This window comes from Sarcophilus harrisii, chromosome 1 (genome assembly GCF_902635505.1).
Source record: "Sarcophilus harrisii chromosome 1, mSarHar1.11, whole genome shotgun sequence".
Taxonomy (NCBI): domain Eukaryota; kingdom Metazoa; phylum Chordata; class Mammalia; order Dasyuromorphia; family Dasyuridae; genus Sarcophilus; species Sarcophilus harrisii.
This window is the reverse complement of record NC_045426.1, coordinates 338,893,674-338,912,575: the sequence shown is the minus strand read 5'-3', so window position 1 is coordinate 338,912,575 and position 18,902 is coordinate 338,893,674. Positions and strand designations below refer to the sequence as shown.

Genomic DNA, 18,902 nt, shown 5'->3' with positions numbered 1-18,902 from the left:
GATTAGATGTTATTTAACAGTCTATTACAGCCTTAAATATGTACTTTGATATCCAGTTTATAATGTTGTTAGAGGAATTCGGGTTGGGTTTGGTGGGGAGTTGTTGCAAGCTCATTTTAAATATAATGCCCAGGACATAAAACTGGAACAGTAGGGCATCATTCCTCGAGTCAGGAAAATCAAGCCTCAGATGCTTTACTGCTGTATGACCCTGGATAAGTAAGTCTTTGCTTCAGTTTTCTCAACTTCAAAATGGGGATAATAATGGCATCTACCTCTCCAGATTGTTGTGAGTATCAAATGAGATATGTGTAAAGTACTTGGCACAGTGTCTACTATCACATAGTAGGTGCTATATATATGATTATTTTCTTTCCTTCTCAAGAAAATAGGAAAGTTTGGTCATGCTTCTATCCTATTCTCTGATGATGAAGGTTCTTAGAACCTTGAAAAAAGGTTGGGAAAGATTCTATATAAAGAATATAAAGTCCTTGAGGGAAAGAAAATTTGGCATCCATCCTGATTATCCTGTAGGAATACTAGGGCTTACTAATGTCTTTCTTGAAATATCAGTCCCTAGAATTGAACAGTCCTCCAGTTTGGGGTGACCACAACAAAATCATGTAACTATTGCCTTCTTTGTTCTGGATACTGCCTCAATAGAACCTAAACTCACACTCACTTCTGTTATACCACACACTTATTGACATTGAAGTTGGCAGTTCACTTTTTAGAAAATTTAACTAAAAAATATGAAATAGAAAAAAAAACATTGTTATGTGCACAACAGAACATAAGTTAAAATATAAATTATATAAAGCAATAAATTTCATTACAAGAAAGCCTATATAATAAATAATGCACATTGTTCAGAATCGTTCATCTTTGCTGCTTTGTAGTTTTCTTTTGTTTTATGCTGAACACTTCTTTATTCTCTTTTCTCTACACTCTCCTTCCTCTCCCCTTTGCTTTCTCCCAAGAAGCCTACAGTTAATTTTGAATAGATTATATTTGCATATGTATATACATATATACATGTATGTATATTCACACAATGTCTAATCATGACATGTATTCTATGTACATACATTCATATGCTTGTGGGTAAGACTGCAATGCTTGTTTTTCCAAAAGTAGATGATACCTTCATAAGTCCAAGTCTTTCCATATTTTTCTAAATCCACCAACTCATCTTTGCTCACATTACAATATTCCAATCTTGTACTAATTGTTTTAAATAGTCTAAAAACATTGATTAATGTAGCTGGGAGTGTAATTCTCCTATTTTTTCTCTCGATTAAATCTATTTTAGCTCTAATTTTATCTGGGATCATGATTACTACTTTTTTAAAAAAAATCTAATCTACTAAACATTATTTTTGTGTGTAGCTCCTTCATATCGTCCAACTCCTTTACACCCCTTATTTTATAGATAAGGAAAGTGAAACTCCCCAAAGAAGTAAGAGTAAGCCCAGTTTTCTTATGTAGCACAGAGTCTACAATGTGTATAGTCTCCTTCCAGATAGGCATTAGTTCTTTGCTGGTCAGAATGGGGTCCAGAAAAGCAGTTCTTTCTTAACACTTGTACAAAGCTGACTTGTCTTGATTTTCCCACGAAGTTAAACATTCTTACCCACAATGATCTTGTTCACCTTTAAACCATATTTTTATTGCCTTTTTTTTTTTTTTTTTTTTTTGCCAACACTGTTAATGAGTATCATCTTACATCTGAACCACTGTAGAACTTGGTGTAATTGCTGATCACATTCAGTTTTGTGTATTTATTTGTATGTTATATATTCCCACTACTAGACTGTAAGTTCAATTCTCTACTAAACACATACACCTTGATTAAGCCACTCCTTCCACCAAATTAAGACAGTGGAAAAAAAGGATTATTTTCTCAGCTGAATACATCCAATACATGTTTGAGTTAAATGAGGACATGGATCAGAAGAATCTTCCCAAGCCCAGGAACAAATTCTAAAGGTTTCTGTCCCTTTCAAGCAACCATGATAAAAGATTTCTCATTATGAAGTGGTCTACTCCTGGAACCCTCAAAATTTCTGATACACATCTAAGTACAGAGGTTGATTCTAGACCTAGTCAGCAGGTTCCAAAAATGTTTGGGTTCTAAATTTTTTTTTGGTCAAAAAGTTTGTAGAGCATCATTTACATACCTATAATATTCCAGTAACAGGAGAATTCTAAGAGGCTCTTGGTCATTGCTCATCCTAGATAGTCTTTTTTTTTTTTTTTTTTTTTTTTTTAATAATAGCTTTTTATTTTTCAAAATGCAAGCAAAGACAGTTTCCAAACATTCACCCTTGCAAAATCTTGTGTTCCAAATTTTCTTTCTTCAATCTCCCTTTCCCCCCCACCCCCCCCACCCCCACCCCAAGAAAGTACTCTAATAAATATGTGCAGTTAATCATGGTGCACAGGAAAAATCAGATCAAAAGGGGAAAAACACCAAGCAAACAAAAAACAACAAAGGTGAAAATATGTTGTGATCCACATTCAGTCCTCATAGTGCTCTGGAGGCAGATGGCTCTCCATCCCAACTCTATTGGAATTGACCTAAATCATTTCATTGTTGAAAAGAGCCAAGTCCGGCGCAGTTGATTGTCGAGTAATTTTGTTGCTGTGTACAATGTTCACTTGGTTCTACTCACTTTGACTTAGCCTCAGTTCATGTAAGTCTCCAGGCCTCTCTGAAATCATCCTGTTCATTTCTTATAGAAAAAAAATATTCCATTACTTTCATATACCACAATTAATGGGCATTTACTCATTTCCCAAATCTTTCCCACCACAAAATGAACTGCTACAAACACTTTTGCACTTGTGGACCCTTTTTCCTTTTTTATGATCGCTTTGGAATACAGACCCAGTAGAGTCTGCTGGATCAAAGTGTATGCACAGTTTTATAGTCATTTATAGGCATAGTTCCAAATTGCTGTCCAGAATGGTTGAATCAGTTTACAATTCCATCAATAATGTATTGGTGTTTTTTCCATATCCTCTCCAACATTTATCATATGTTTTATGGTATGTTTTCTGTCATCTTGGCCAATCTAAGATGTGTGAAGTGATAACCTCAGAGTTGTCTTAATTTGCATTTCTTTAATGATTTAGGGCTTTTTTTTCACACGACTAGAAATGGTTTTAATTTCTTTGTCTGAAAATTGGCTGTTCGTATCCTTTGACCATTTATCAATTGGGAAATCTTATAAATTTGAGTCAGTTCTCTATATTTTAGAAACAAGGCCTTTATCAGAACCCTTAGGCTGTAAAAATTTTACCCCAATTTTCGGCTTCCCTTCTATTCTTGGTTGTTGGATTGGTTTTGTTTTTACAAAACATTTTTCATTTAATATAATTCAAATTATCCATTTTTAAATTTTATAATATTTTCTAGTTCCTCTTTGGCCATAAATTCCTTCCTTCTCCACAGATCTGAGAGGTAGACTATCTCATTCTAATTTGCTTATAGTTTCATGTCTAAATTATTAACTTATTTTGACCTTATCTTGATGGTAGGATGTTAGGTGTTGATCAATACCTAGTTTCTGTCATACCATTTTCCAATTTTCCAATTTTCCCAGCAATTGTTGTCAAATAGTAAGTTCTTATTCCAGAAGCTGGAGAATTTTGTGTTTATCAAACAATAGATTACTATAGTCATTGATTATTGTGTCTTGTGATCTACTACTCCCATTTCTTAGTACCAAATGGTTTTGATGACTCCTTAATGCTAGATAATTTGAGGCAGATTTATTTCTATAGTAAAAATATTAAAACTTAAGAGATTCTTAAAGATGATTTTGTTTAACCTCTTATTTTATATGTGAGGAGAGGACCCAGAGAATGGTATAATTTGACTAAATTGACAAAAAATTCATTTGGCAATTAGTTTTGTCTTTAGTTCCCAAAATGCTTTTTTTTTTTTTTTTTTCCAATTCATTTTGAGGAAGATGATTTGATTATCAAAGGCAATTCTAGCAGAATACAAACTTTTGGCAGCTTCAAAAATGGTAGTATTTTGAACACAGGTAAGGATTATTCTGGCCAGAGATTGAACCACTTAATAATTGTAAGACTTGAGGTGGGGGTTGCAATATGGGTCTATAGAAGAAGCACCCACACCTATAGAATCACATCTTTTAAAATATCTGAAATCTGTGCAATACAGTGCGGTAAATGTAGCTGTTAGATGGATAGTGACTTCTCTTGGAAGATTTAGAAATTCTAATATTGATAGTTTTTTAAAAGGAATGGATGAGGTTGGAAATTGGCTCTGTAACTACTCTTTTGCAAAGGAAAGACATTAATTTCCTTAGAATGTTTTTAACAAATTGGAAGAGATGTAAGGAAATAGTACCTTGCACATAGCTGTGTAATACATGTTTTGAGTCAAAACGAGTTTAAAAGTAGTAGAGCAAGAGATAGGAAATTTAGATTAGACCAGAGGGTTGGGACTAACAACTGCTTTTTGGTAACCATTGGCCCAAACTTGATAACCAGCATACTTAATTCCTTTCTTACTCATTTAATAAAACTCTCTTTTAAACCCTGTTTTGTCTCTTTTGGATTTAGGAGCTGTGGTTTCTGTTGTTTTGTTTGTTTAGTTTTGCCAGACCAGAATAGTTCTGAAGTGGAGGTGAGGAGTTGCTGGTGACTTTTCCCAAAAATACTATATGGGATGCTCTTAAAAATCAATCAGTGGTACTCTTAGAAATTAGGAACAAGCCCAGAAAGCAGATTTGAAATTGAACTACAAACACACCTCATTTCATATCTCGGATATTTCTCTGGAGTTAGTAAGCAAGACTGCCATGAGGATATACTGGACAGATGTTTCATTGTAATGGGAGATAGAGGTTTAGTTGTGAACGGTCAAATTTGTAATGTTTCCATCAAATCTGCCAAGTACATAACCATGTTGGATCAGCATATGTGTCATTGTTCACATGGTAACACCCAGGTGACTGTAGTTTGAGTCTCTAACCACCTCCAGAAATAGCAGCTGTGACCACATATGGTCTAAAGAAATAGACTGCATTAACCAAACAAGCCTCATTAAGACATCTGGGTGATCACTGTGGCTCTTAATACATTGCCCTGTGATTCCAGGATATGCTAACAATGGTTAAACCAAGACTGAGGACAGTCCCTAGAAGCTCTTTATGCCATTTCTCATATGTGGTCCCAGCTGTGTTCTGCCCCTATTCCCTTTGCCACCCATCTTTGTAAAGGTAAGAGAGCAGAATAAAGCACTGGTTGGGTTCAAGTACTTCCCTCAAGCCGTTACTAACTGGCCAAATCATCAGATTATCTATAAAATGGGGTGACTCGTAACATAGTGTTTTGAAAACGAAAGGAAATTATGTATGTCAAGTACTTTATAAACCTTAATACTTAATACAAAAGGGAGCTAGCAAAGTAATAATATGGCTTTAGGATACAGTTGAGAGGCAGGGAAGGAAGAATTTACATTGGGTCACCCATGGCACATTGAAGATGACAACTGGGAAGCTATTGATGCTTATGATCCATTAGGACAAGCTTTTTTTTACTTTACTTTTTTTATTAAAGCTTTTTATTTTAAAAACATGCATGGATACTTTTTCAACATTGACCCTGAAAAACCTTGTGTTCCAGTTTTCCCCCATCCCATTCCCTAGATGTTTAACATGTTAAAATATGTGTTAAATCCAATATATGCATGCTTATTTATACAATTATCTTGCACAAGGAAGATCAGATCAAAAAGAAAAAAAAGTGAGAAAAAAAAAAAAAACAAGCAACAACAAAAACGTGAAAATACTATGTGGTGCTTCACATTCAGTTCCCACAGTCCTCTTTGGGTGTAGATGGCTCTCATCATCTTGAGATCATTGGAACTGGCCTGAATCATCTCATTGTTGAAGAGAGCCACGTCCATTAGAATTGATCCTCATATAATCTTATTGTTGCTAAGTACAATGATCTCTTGGTTCTGTTTAGCATCAGTTCATGTAAGTCTCTCTAGGCCTCTCTGTATTTATATTGTATTTGGTCATTTACAGAACAATAATACTCCACAACATTCATATTCTGCAATTCAGCCATTCCCCAACTAATGAACACCCACTCAGTTTCCAGTTTCTTGCCACCACAAAAGGGGCTGCTACAAACATTTGTGCACATGTGGGTCCTTTTCCCATTTTTATGATTTCTTTGAGATACAGAGGTAGAGACACTGCTGGATCAAAGGATATGTACAGTTTGATAGCCCTTTGCGCATAGTTCCAAATTGCTCTCTAGAATGACTGGATTTATTCACAATTCCACCAACAATGTATTAGTGTACAACAAGCTTTCCCTCAGATTCTAGAATTGCTTCAAACCCAGAGTTGTTACAGAGTTTCTTGAGTGTATTAAGGACATGTCTCTCATCAGAATGGCTTTCCGTGCAGTAGACAAAGTTCAACTGATAAAATCTGCCACAGGTCAAATTTTAAGATCTTATTAAATTTGCTGTTTACCACCAAATGGTAAAAAATAAAATTGCCTGACTCATGTGATCATCCAATTAGATTTTGTTATTGCTGTAATCCAGTCCTTAGAGATGAGGGATGTCTTAGCTTTTTTTTTTTTCCATCCAATTCAACAAGGATTTGTTAAGAACCGTCTATGTGCTGGTCATTGTGCTAGGTACTAGGGATATAAAACCAAAAACTGAAACAGTCCTTTAAGGAGCTTTTATTCTAATGAGGAAAGGGGAATAAATACAGAGATAAATAAATACCAAAAAGTACATAAAAGTACATACCAAAAAGTACATTCTTGGCAGACTGATAATGGTGCTTACACATTATGAAGACTTATTCTTTGTTGCTGGTAAGCGGGGATGGATTATATAGTTCGTTCAGTCTAGAGCCATAACTGAGATAATTCTTTGATGACATCAACCTTGCTGTCTTTGCTAAATGAAAATTGACACTTGACACGGTAGCATATTACACAGGAGTCAGACACACAAATATTCCATTTTTAATCATTTTTATAGTTTGGCCTCGAGTATGAGACCCTGTCTAACAAGGAGAGGAACTTTTTGTTCCTATTGTGATAAGTGCATTTTTTTTTTTTTTTAAATAGTAACTTTTTATTGACAGAGTAAGTGCACTTTTCATGGCTCATCTGCTCTGTATGCACAGCATCTCATGTTGGGCTATAAAGGTGGGGAAGATCCCAAGTGAAGTGCTAAAATAGCTCAAGCCTTGGAAGCAACAAGAGGGGCCCTGACCTGCTTTTGTCCCTCCTATCATTGACCTATACTTTCATTCTTAGTCATTTAAGATAACACTTTGTTAATGGGGCCATACCCAACTTACACTCCAGTTCCTGCAGGGAAATTTGGGGAGGAGGGTTATTAAGAAAAGGGTTACTAAGAACTTTTTCCTTCATCCCAGTCTTAGACATGACCTCTAAAATAATTTCTCCTTGTGCTTATTTCCTCTGTAAAATGAAGGGGCTGAACAAGATAATTTCCAGATTTCCATCTGGATCTGCATTCTATGTTCTAATATTCCAATATTTCAAAATACATGCAAAGATTTCAACATTCACCTTTGTAAAACCTTATATTTCAAATTTTTCTTACTTGCTATTAGCAAGTAATCCAATATAGGTTAAATGTACAGTTCTAAACATATTTCCTATTTATCATTCTGCACAAAATCAGATCAAAAAGGGAAAAAATGAGAAAAAAAAAGCAAACAACAACAAAAGTGAAAATACTATGTTGTGATCCACACTTAGTTCCCATAGACTGAGATCTCTCTGGGTGTAGATAGCTCTCTCATCACAAGTCTATTGAAATTGGTCTGAATCACTTCATTGTTGAAAAGAATCATGACTTGTGATTTTATTGATCAAAGGGGACTCCTAATGAGGAAATTTTCACTCACAAAGCAGATTGGCTGTCACCTTCAATGAAATCTTTTAATAGAATTTCTAGGGGCTTTGAAAGGTTAAATGACTTTTGTTGAGGGTTACACAGTATGTCAGATGCTAGAACTGAATCCAACTTATTCTGACTCAGAGGTCAGCTTTTTATCTAGTTAAATCTAGCTGCATTCTCTCTCAGTATTTCATCTTCAAATATCTTGATAATCACTGTTATTTTATATTTTGTTTACTCTTAGCTTTGATACTCTGTTCCATGAACAAAAGATGCTCTACAGAACTGATATAGCCTAAAAAGGAGTTCCCAGAGCCGGGAATAGAGTACTGTTACTCAACATGTATATGTTTTATGCCCAGCAGTGAACAGTACTGGGCAGTGGGGATGAAGCAGACATCCCTCTCTAGAATGCAGTCTTGTTAGGAAAACAAACTACAGTGTGAGGGAGCATTAGCTAAAGTCCAAATGAGGGATGCATATGCTAAAGTGTTTTAGAAATTAAGTTTTAGGAATCAGTATAAATTTCCTGAAGGAGTTCAGATTTGAAGTCAACCTTGAAGGATGAAAAAATTTTGAGAAAAGGAAGGTTCCTCTTTTTTGCCATGTAAGGAAACCCAGGAATCATGCAGAAGCTCCCTGTGACCCAACTTACCAAAAGTTATCTTAATTCTTTTTTCTTTTTAAATTCAACTAATTTTTATTAAACATTCAAAAGAAAAGTTTAAAGAACTTCATTCCCAGTTGTTCTGTGCTGCAAACTACTACTGGAAAAGAGATATTGATCATCAGCTTTAGTCCTTGATTTTCCCACACTGATAACAAAAAATTTTAATTGACAATCTGTTAATCACCTAAGGTTTTTAAGAAATCAACTGTACTGAATTTCAATCCACTTTCGTATTTTCTGGAGTGAGTTAAGGCAATCAAACTTCTCCTGACCTATATACATGCTCATATAGATTTTTTCAGGAAAAATACTTAAGACTGTCAGCATTTAAGACAGTATTTAAAATATCTTTAGACCCCTTGAAATTTTAAGTTGTACAAAATATCCTAACTAGGGTAGTAGAATAAAAACTTCAGATTCACAACTCAACTTTTCATAAGAGAAATCCACCAATGATAAACAAGAATTGTATCATTTATATCCTACTTTACCATGAAACTAACATTTTCATACCTACTAAAGTTTGATATTTCATATAAGAAATTTTTTATTTTCCTTGATTTTCAGACATTATTCTAAATCTCCCATTTTCTTAAGATTTCTTACGAGTCTTGTAAAAACAAAAAATTAAAGTTGTCACATTAACTTATAATTTCAAAGTTAAAATGAAAGTCTTAAATTCTTCACATTCCACCCCAACAACATAGTCTTAATTGGGAATTTCCCATAAATCCTTTTTTCTTCCTCTCTTAGAAAACGTTAGGATAACATTCTTTGGACTTGCTTCCAAGTGAAAGATTAAGGATGTGCTTAATAAGCACCATAAACATCCTCATTACATATTTCTTTCCAGAGCATCCAATTAGGATAATCAGTTTATTCCCAGGTATTTTTTTTTTTTTATTACATCACTAAAACTGAGGCAGAACCATTTAAAAGTTATTCAATAACCTTTGTTATATTGATGGGTTAGAAATCCCCTTGGAAAACAAGAAACATCTTCATAAAGCTTAGAAATATAAAATGGTCCTAATTCACAGCAACATGAGATCATTTAGCTATTCTAAATGATCAATCTGTGGAAACAATGAATTTAGTAACATAGTTGTTTTCTAATTCTGCTGGACTGAATTAAATACAGATCTGCTCAGTTCAAACTTGAGTGTCTCAATTTGCAAGACTTCAAGAATCCAAAGCCACTTTTCTCCCTTTCTGTCACCTAATCCTTTTTTCATCATGGGGAATATCAGGAGGTTTCCTGTTTAACTGCCGTGCAGAGCAAGGAAATAGGAGTTTGGGGATAATTAGGCTGCAGAAAGCATCTGAATCTGCCTGCACGCCAGAGTTGGGTTTTTTTGTTTTGGAGGGTTTTTTTGGAGTTTTTTTGAGAATCTTCCAGACCTCATTGGTTCTACACTATTTTTCCATAGTCTCCCTGCCCAGCATTGTAGTTCTGGCGGTTACTCGTCCCTCACCTGGCCCCTGGACCTTCTGAGTCCGATTACCTTAATTCTTGACACAGATTCCATAGTCAGAATTAGGAAGAGGGAAGTTTGTGGGGAGGAAAAGCCTATTCAACCTTTTGAAGAAGCAGCTGTGCTCCCTTTTATCCTAGACCCTCAAAAGCATCTTTTTACCTTCCCCCCAAAGAGACAACTAGACAAAGATTTGTGAAGTAATTCAACTTTATTGTATTAACCATAATCAATATGTATGGAGGTAGCACATATCCCACCCACCCCCAACTCTAGGAGTGACGCCTGGCGATGTTCAGTGGTATTTTCTGCTCAGGGCAGAGGCCACCACTCCCACCAGCTTCTGCCAGGCAGCTTGGGCCTCGGGAGTGAAGTCCTTGCCCATGGTGGCTGCCAGGACAATGATCAGGTTGTCTCCAAGGAGCTGGAAAGGAAGAGAAGACAGAGGATCAGGTCTGGGCAGTCTCTGTATGGTGGGAGAATGGCTGCAAGTCTGGGAAGGTGCAGTGCATTAGGCCCCTGGGAGAACCTGACGCTGGGTCAGTAGTAACTCTGTAAAACTTGTGCTAGGACAGAAGGCAGCCTCATTTAGGGGAATGGAGCAAATCAAGTACTGTCTTCTATAAAATGAGAGGGATTAGGTTTGGATGATGTCTGAGGACCCTTCTGACTGGCACTTTTAGGGAAAGCAACATTCCCAGGGAGTAGAAGGGGGTCTCTGTTTCGAAGTCCTGAGGAAGAGAGGATTGTTAGCTCAGAGACAAGGTGGACTTGGAAAAGGGAAGGAGATAGGATCTCTCTTTAAATACTTGAAGCCATTATGGAGAAGGAAATAAGCCAAAGAGGGAGTTCCCTGTCTTTGGAGATGTTCAAAAATGCCCAGCCAAGGATCTTCCACTTTTTTAGAATCTGTAGGACTTGTCTCCCAAACTTGGAGAAGTACAAGGGCACTCACCCTGAAGTTCTGGGGGTCCACGTGCAGCTTGTCTGAGTGCAGCTCGCTCAGCTTGTCAAAGGTGGCCTTCACATTGTCCAGGTTCTTCACAGCCTCCCCGAATGAGGTCAGCACCTTCTTGCCATGATTCCTGACCCGGGGATTCCCCTCAATGGCACGTGGGCTGGACAGGTTCCCAAAGTTGCTGAAGTACCTCTGGGTCCAGGGGTAGACAACTAACAGCCTGGAAACCAGAGAGAGAGAGAGAGGAGATGGTCAGCCAAGGGTTTTTCCAGGTCAGTTCATACAAGGTCTCTACCCAATATCTCCTCAGTTCCCTACCTCCCGACCTTTTTGGTCGGCAGAGAAAGGATTCATGACCCCAGCCTAACCCAGTTTAGCCCCAAGTCGGGCAACAGCCCGAGTCTCTTCTCTCACCTGCTAAGAGCACCGGCGCCCACTTCCTCGACGTCAATTTTGGCCCAGATGGTTGAAATGGCCTGTTTCTCTTCTGCTGTCCAGTTCACCATGGTTGGTTGTGAGGGGGTGGAGACACGCCTGAGTAGAGACTGCAGGAGAGAGAGGTGGAAGCTGAGTGCTGTGGTCAGTGGCTCAAGGGCTCTCCTTTTATCCTCCGGCCACAGTGCTCGCCCCACCCAGCTCCTTTCCTATTGGTCAGCTCTGAGGCACGGAGGATGTGGCCAAAGGCTCCTGGTTTGGGGGTTGGGAGAGGAATACCAAAGGACTGACATGAATGGGGGTGTAATTCTCTTACCTAATTCACCACCTGCTCCTTCTTGATCAAAGATTGCTCTTTTAAAGCCCTTTTTGATTTTAGTGGATCTGTCCCTAGGTAGTGCCAGGGAAAAACTGGATTTCTAGGTTCAACCCACAAACTTGCCCTCAGCCTCGGTACCCAAATTCAGCTCACCCTGATCACCAGCACTATTTGTCTTCCTCACCACATTTAGTCGCAGCCTCCCCGTTTTCCATAGAGCTCCCTTATCTCATTCTTTTCAACTTATTTACTCCTAGTATTACATTAATCTTCAATGTCTTCCAGTTCACTCCCATTCAGTGAATTCAGCAACCTCACAAAATTCCCCCACAAGCACCATCAACCCTTGTCTCGTCACCCCTTTTCCCTAGAGCTCTGGGCCAGATCAGCCCAATTCATAGCCCCATTGGATTCTACTCCAAGAATCCTTGGAAGTCAGTTTTTCTCTTTTCCCTCTTAATGAGGGAGCTGCCTGTGCAGATGCCAGGGCTTCTTCCAATATCTCCGGGACATAGAGGAAGTTGTGGGGGTTAGGGGATGGAGGGAGGGGGTTTTTCCAAAGCAAGATAGCTAGGGCTTCAAGTGACTTCCTCTGTAGGGAAGGAAAGTGGTCTGGGAGAGTTAAGAATTGGCCTCCAGAACCGAAGTGTTTTAGAAGATTCTGTATTTGTCCTTTGTTCTTGAAGAGGATCATGACATTAGGGGGGGTGATACTATGACATGCAAGTGAATTGGATTGAAGTGAGGGAGAGCTATTCAACATCGCCTGCTTCACTTTCCCCTCCAGAGCCACCTGGGTCCATTGGACAGATATAGATGAGGACAATTGGAAATGACCCTGGATGAAATGAGACTTTGGCCTTTATTAATGGACTGCAAAGCAAAACTAAGTAGAAAACTAAAATTTTCAGATATACTCTTAAATGAGCTAAAAAAAATGATTAAGTTAAATGATTTGACTACAATCAAGTTCAAAGTACAATCCATGTATAGGTCATGATTCTTTGGTAAGAAAGCCTACAAAAAAGCTTCTCTCGAGGTCACATGAACTAAGCTCAGTATAGACATGGTTCTCCCCACTGGATAGGAACTCCTAAGATCATTTATGAGGAAATGGTTCGCCTTCTGGACGCCTTCTTCGGTGTCTAGTCCCCGTTAACGACCTGTGTATTGATCTGTGTCCAGTACAACACGTTAACCCTGTATTCTGATCCAGATATGGAAACCCTCTGCCTAATTCCACTTCCTGATTCATCCAGTTATAAATGCAGCTACAATCCCTGAGAAAATCAGGGATTCCTGTCAGGAGTCTGTATGTAAACTGAAGCCTTCCTCTCTGTCTCGTCCTTTCAGCTCCTAAGCCTCAGATGGAAGTCATATTTCCTTCGAACTTTGTTCACAGGACTCAGCATAAGCCGCAGCCAGTGGTCAGTGGCAAAGGCAGGGGCTGAAATACTAGACCAGTGACCCTAACACTCTTCTCTGCTCCTAGGGTTTTTTTTTCTGATTGTGCTCCATGCCTGAAATGCTCTCTCTCTCTCATGTCCCAACTAAAATTCTACCTTCTACAGGGGGCTTTTCCCAATCCCTCAGTTCTAGTGATTTCCCTCTGTTAACTAACTCCTATTTATCCTGTATATAGTTTGTTTCTAAATATCTCTTGTCTCCCCCATCAGACAAGAAATAGATTGTCAGTTCCTTGAAGGCCGATCTTTTGCTTTTTTACATCCTCAGAATTCAGCACGGTTCCTGGCTCACAGCGGGCATTTAAATGTTTATTGGTTGATTTAGGAGTCTGCTTAGTCCAGGGCAGCTGACCAGAATCTGTCCTCCCCTAACCTCTTCCCTCTCCAAGGGCTCTGGACTCCTGGCTCTGTCAGTAGTAATCCCTACCTTTCCCCAACCCTGCCATTTATTTTGTATCTTAGCAGCTAGGTTGCAAAGTGAACTGGAGTCAGGAAGTCTCTTTTGGTCTCAAACATAGCTGTATCACACTTAATCCTGTTTGCCTCAGTTTCCTCATCTATAAAATGGACTGGAGAAGGAAATGGCAAACCACTCCAGTGTTTTTGCCAAGAAAACTGTAAATGGGCTCACAAAGAATCACACGTGACTGAAAAACAATTGAATAATAACAATGACAATCAAAGAAAGAAATCCTTATGAGAAAGTAGAAAGCTGAATTAAAGCCTTGCACAGGTGTACATAGGGCATTCCTCTTGCAGAGCATTTTCCTATCTACGATCTGTCATAGCCTCCCTCACAGCAGTCCTGGAGAAAGCCCTGGAAAAGTTTATCTTTTACATTTTATAGATGAAAAAACTGACATGCTATGTTGGGATCCACACTCAGTTCCCACAGTCCTTTCTCTGGGTGCAGATGGTTCTCTTCATCACAAGATCATTGGAACTGGCCTGAATCTTCTCATTGTTAAGAGGGCCATGTCCATCAGGATTGATCATCATATAGTATTGTTGTTGAAATGTATAATGATCTCCTGGTTCTGCTCATTTTACTCAGCATCAGTCCCTATAAGTCTCTCCAGGCCTCCCTGAAATCATTCTGTTGGTCATTTCTTATAGAACAATAACATTCCATAACATTCCTAAACTATTCTTTAAAGCCCCACTGGATGTCTTGTCTGCTACAAAGCCCTTCCCTCCCTGGCATGGGGGAGCCCTGTGTTTTGCACACTTTGATGCACTTGCCATGTGATGATCATGACCTCTGCCCATGTTCTGTTGCTTTCTCTGCTCCTCAAAGGCAGGAGCAGTCATTTAAAATTAGCATCTTCCTCTGTGAGAGGAGGCCTCATATCCCAGCATAAAGGGCAGAGACTTGGCCACAAACTGTGACACTGAGCAAGTCACTCATTGAGAGACAGTTCTTGAAAGGCTGTAAGTTTCAGAGAAGGTGCTAACTTGCATTTCTGAAGGGATTTTCCTCATTGGAGCATATAAAGAAATCACAAGTCTCTATATTTCCCCCCACATAGCAGTGTTCTGCACTTACCAATACTTATTATTAATAATAGTACTTATAGAAACGTCAGGAGAGGTTGATATTAATGGAAAGGTTTGGGAGTCAAATTTATAGAAACGGCCAATTAAAGTTATGTGAGTTTGTGAGATAACCCAGAAAAAGGACACAGATATAAGAGGGAATGTTAAAGAGTCTTCAGAGGCATCTTCAGGGCGGTATGATAAACTAGCAAAAGTTTAACATTATCAAAATCTATCATTTTTTAACCTTGAAATTTGTCTGACTAGTGACAGCAATGTTTTATTAGTAGCCATCCTGGATGTTGTTCAAATTCTAGTTTATAGGGTTTATAACTATCGACAAATCATTCAGTTTGAGTTTCTTTATTCATAAATGGGTATAATAAAATTATATTACCTGCATCATATGACCATTGTAGAGAAAGTGCTTTACAAAGTTTAAAACATTTTGTAATTATTCTTGCTTATACTTTATGGATGAGAGGTAGAATGGTATAATGAATAGAGTTAACTGCAACTTCAGAGGAAGGGAGGTACAGTTCTTACCCTTCACAAGCTGGCTGTGTATCTGCAGGCAAATCACTTAGTCCTCAATGATCCAGACAATTTCCTAAAGCCATAACTTGCTTGAGAAGTTGCCAACTGCATTGGTGGAGAATTGACCCTACATAAGCGAACTCACATGTCCTATTCCTGTCCTTATCCCTGCTCAAAATGTAAATTAATTAAAAGATCTATCAAAAAATAGTACTTATAATTTTTACTTATTCTTTGAATTGAAACTTAGATCTTCTCATTCCCAACCCAGTTTTCTATCTATCTCCATTTTTTAAGGGAAGTGAGAGTTTGTTCTTACCTCTCTCAGGTAGAGAAGTGAGCAAAGTTATAATTAGAGCAGGGCAGCCAGGGTTTTCTCACACGTGCAGATATGGTGGGAACTCCCTTTCTATGTTGGGAATTACAGAATGTTTTACACACACACACACATTGATTGAGACTAGGGTCAGGTCCATTTTATTTTTTGCTGACCTGACCCCTAGGAGAGATTTGTGGGAAAGGCAACTCTTGTGACAGAAGTAATACCTGGTCAGTTGAAGGTCTCTTCACAGTAATAAAGTGTCTAATCCCTGGACATGATTTTTATTGAAGTGTGGGGGGCAGGAGAGAACTGAAGAACCTTGATTTGTCAAGTCCCAACCCTGGTCAAAAGAAGCAATTCCTTTGGAAAAATTTGGACTGTGGCTCCAGAATTCCCAGGGCCCCTGAAAAATATACCCATCGAGGACCCTCCCAGCCACCATGACCCAGAGCAAGCAACTCGTAGTCTATGTAAATGCTTCCCTCTCCCAGACAGCAGCTTATCCCTCTATGAACTGAGACTTTGGATTCCCCTGACCTCTCTCTACTCTTCCCCAGCCACTGTCACTATTCTTGATATTGTGTGTATATGTGTATGTGAGAAAGAGAGAGAGACAGACAGAGTGACAGATAGATAGAGACAGAGAGACAGAGAAGGAGGAAGGGAGAGAGAAAGAGAAAGACAGAAAGAGATGGAGAGAAAGAGAAAGAGAAGGAGGGAGGAAGGGAGAGAGAAAGACAGAGAGAAAGGGGAAAAGAGAGAAGAGAGAGGAGAGGAGAGAGAGAAAGAAAGAGAGAAGAGGAAAGGAGAGGAGAGAGATGGATGGAGGGAGAGACAAAGAGAAGAGATAGAGACAGAGAAAGAGAGAGGGGAAGAGAGATAAAAGGAAAGGGAGAAGAGGGGGAGAGAGAAAAGAGAGGAGAGAAGGAGAGAGGAGGGAGGAAGGAAGGGAGAGAAAGAGAGACAGAGAGAGGGGGGAAAGAGAAGAGAGGAGAGGAGGAGAGAGAGAAAGAAAGAGAAGAAGAAAAGAGAGTGATGGAGGGAGGGAGAAAGGAGAGAGAGACAGAAAGAGAGGGAAGAAGAGGGAGGGAGAGAGGGAAAGAAGAGGAGAGAAGGAGAGAGAAAGAGAGAGGGAAAGAAAAAAGAGAGAGAAAAGAGGAGAGAGAGAGAGGAGAGACAGAGACATAAAGACAGAGAGAGACAGAGACAGAGACAGAGAAAGGCTATTTTTGTCCCAGGTGAAAACATCCCCAGTTATGCCTCTGGATTAGAGAAATAGGACATTCTAGATTCCATACCCCAGCATAAAGCAGTGCATATGAATCTGCTAAATGAATGAATGGCTGCCTATATTGACTTCACTCAACTGAAATGATCGACCTTTAAAGTATTGAAATAAGAAAAAAAACGAACAACTTGAACTGAGGAAACACCAGAGAACAGAAAATGAATACCAGTGAACTAGAAATAAGAACAGCTTATATTTCTAGAATGCTCTAGACTATACAATGTGCTTTCCTCATAAAGCCCCTCTGATAGTAGTGCATAAATTATTCTCTTGTGGTTCTTCATATTTTATTCTTGTATTTAGAGTACATATTATCTTCTTGGTTCTGTTTTCTTCATCCTGCATTATGTTCATGTAGATCTTCCCATGTGTCTCTGTATTCATTGCACACCTTATTTCTTGCAGCTGAATATTATTTCATTATATTCATACACTACAATTTATTTAACTACTCCCTAAACAATGGGTATCTACTTTGTTACCATTTCTTTGCTGTGACACACAAATATTGCTGCTATAAATATTTTTGGGTTTAGATATATTTGCAGGTGTTTAATTAACTTCTCCCCCCCAAAAAAACCCTGTCATTCCTCAGACCTGTCAGATTCTTTCAGACTATTCTGAAGTAGGTGAGAAGCAGTCCCTGGACTGGGCTGATGGAGAGAGAAGACAAAAGCTGTCTTCCCCTTCTGGGATCTTTAGCAAAGGTGATACCTTTGTCAGATCTCAGATACTTAGCCCTGCTGTCATAGTCAGGTAACATAGAGGTACTGGGCCACAAAGACCTTGGGATCTTAAACTCAGAATTGGAAAGGACCTTAGGGGTTATCTAGTTCAATTCCTGTGCTTTACAATACTGAGGTCCATAGATTTGCTCAAGGTCACAAGGCTATTATGTCAGAGGCAGGATCTGAACGCAGGTCATGGCATTTCTCAGTGGGATGTGAGGACAGAAATTCAGGGGTGGTCCTCAGGATACTGGGCATTAAGGAGGAATCGGGGTCCTTTCAGGAGGGGAATGAAGGCAGGATTTTAGGATCTGTGGGACTGGGGGGGGCACTAGGTCTAGGGAGAATAGTGACCTTGGCTCTGGGCCCAAAATGGGTTTAGAAGTTGATTAGGGGTCTGTGATAGTGTGATAAGAGAGGGGAGGGAAGTGTTGAAGGATAAGGTAGAGTTGAGCTAGTGAGACAAAGGCAGAGGTGTGACCACATGCCTCCTAATCTGGAGCCAGACTCAGGCTGGTTGTGGGGATAACTCTTTCCTGGGGCTGGGCCCACAAACTCTGCCCAACCAGGGCCCAAACACTTGAACTCATCCAGATGCAGTAGGTTGATTAATCTTCCAAGGTCCTATTCTCAAACCCAGGCCCAAGGGGGTTTCAATGGGGCTAGGGTTTCAATGGTGGCCCTAAAACTTACTGCCCACCCAAAAACCTCACTTTCTGGAGGGACAGGAGAGGGTTACTGGCATGTGTGTACCTGTATATATATATATATATATATATATATACATATATATATATATATATATGTATATACCATCTGTATTTGGGTTCAAAAGCACATTGTCCTAATACCCAATAAGAGTGAAGATAGAGAGGGAGATTGAGAGTGGGGTGTTGAGTGGATGATTCTGGGTTTTGAGGCTGCAAAAAAACAACATATGTACATAATAGTTCTAGCAATGTAAATGGCGAAAAATACAAATTACAGCAAAATTGAATTGAATGCTCCAGCTTGGGAAAATGATGAGAAAATACATCTCCCTCTCTTTATGAGGGGAGTGAGTGTGGGATGTTGATGTGCTCATTAATTCATTAAATTGTTTTTTTCTCTTTCTTTTTGTTTTTTTGTTTACAAGGAGTGACTGAGGTGGGTGGGTGGAATTATATCCAGAAATGATTATAATGGAAAAGCAAAATATATGAATAAAAATTAAAACTATT

The 18,902-nt window shown here is 38.8% G+C and overlaps 1 protein-coding gene across 1 annotated transcript; it reads right to left on the bottom strand.

Annotated features, from left to right (window-relative positions):
- Nucleotides 1-10,285: 10,285 nt before the first annotated feature.
- On the bottom strand, nt 10,286-11,648 carry LOC100919393 (hemoglobin subunit beta). Its single transcript, XM_003761937.4, has 3 exons — nt 11,466-11,648; nt 11,049-11,271; nt 10,286-10,517 (listed from the first exon to the last, which is right to left on the bottom strand). Exons 1-3 carry the CDS (start codon nt 11,555-11,557, stop codon nt 10,389-10,391), a joined length of 444 nt encoding a protein of 147 aa, XP_003761985.1. The 5' UTR covers nt 11,558-11,648; the 3' UTR covers nt 10,286-10,388.
- Nucleotides 11,649-18,902: the final 7,254 nt, after the last annotated feature.

What these genes read in the sequence shown, in the direction of transcription:
- LOC100919393 (XM_003761937.4), bottom strand. Translation starts at nt 11,557, where the DNA reads ATGGTGAACTGGACAGCAGAAGAGAAACAGGCCATTTCAACCATCTGG. An exon ending in GGCGCCGGTGCTCTTAGCAG is followed by an intron (nt 11,272 to 11,465) that starts GTGAGAGAAGAG and finishes TCTGGTTTCCAG; the next exon opens with GCTGTTAGTTGTCTACCCCT. An exon ending in TGGACCCCCAGAACTTCAGG is followed by an intron (nt 10,518 to 11,048) that starts GTGAGTGCCCTT and finishes CTTCCTTTCCAG; the next exon opens with CTCCTTGGAGACAACCTGAT.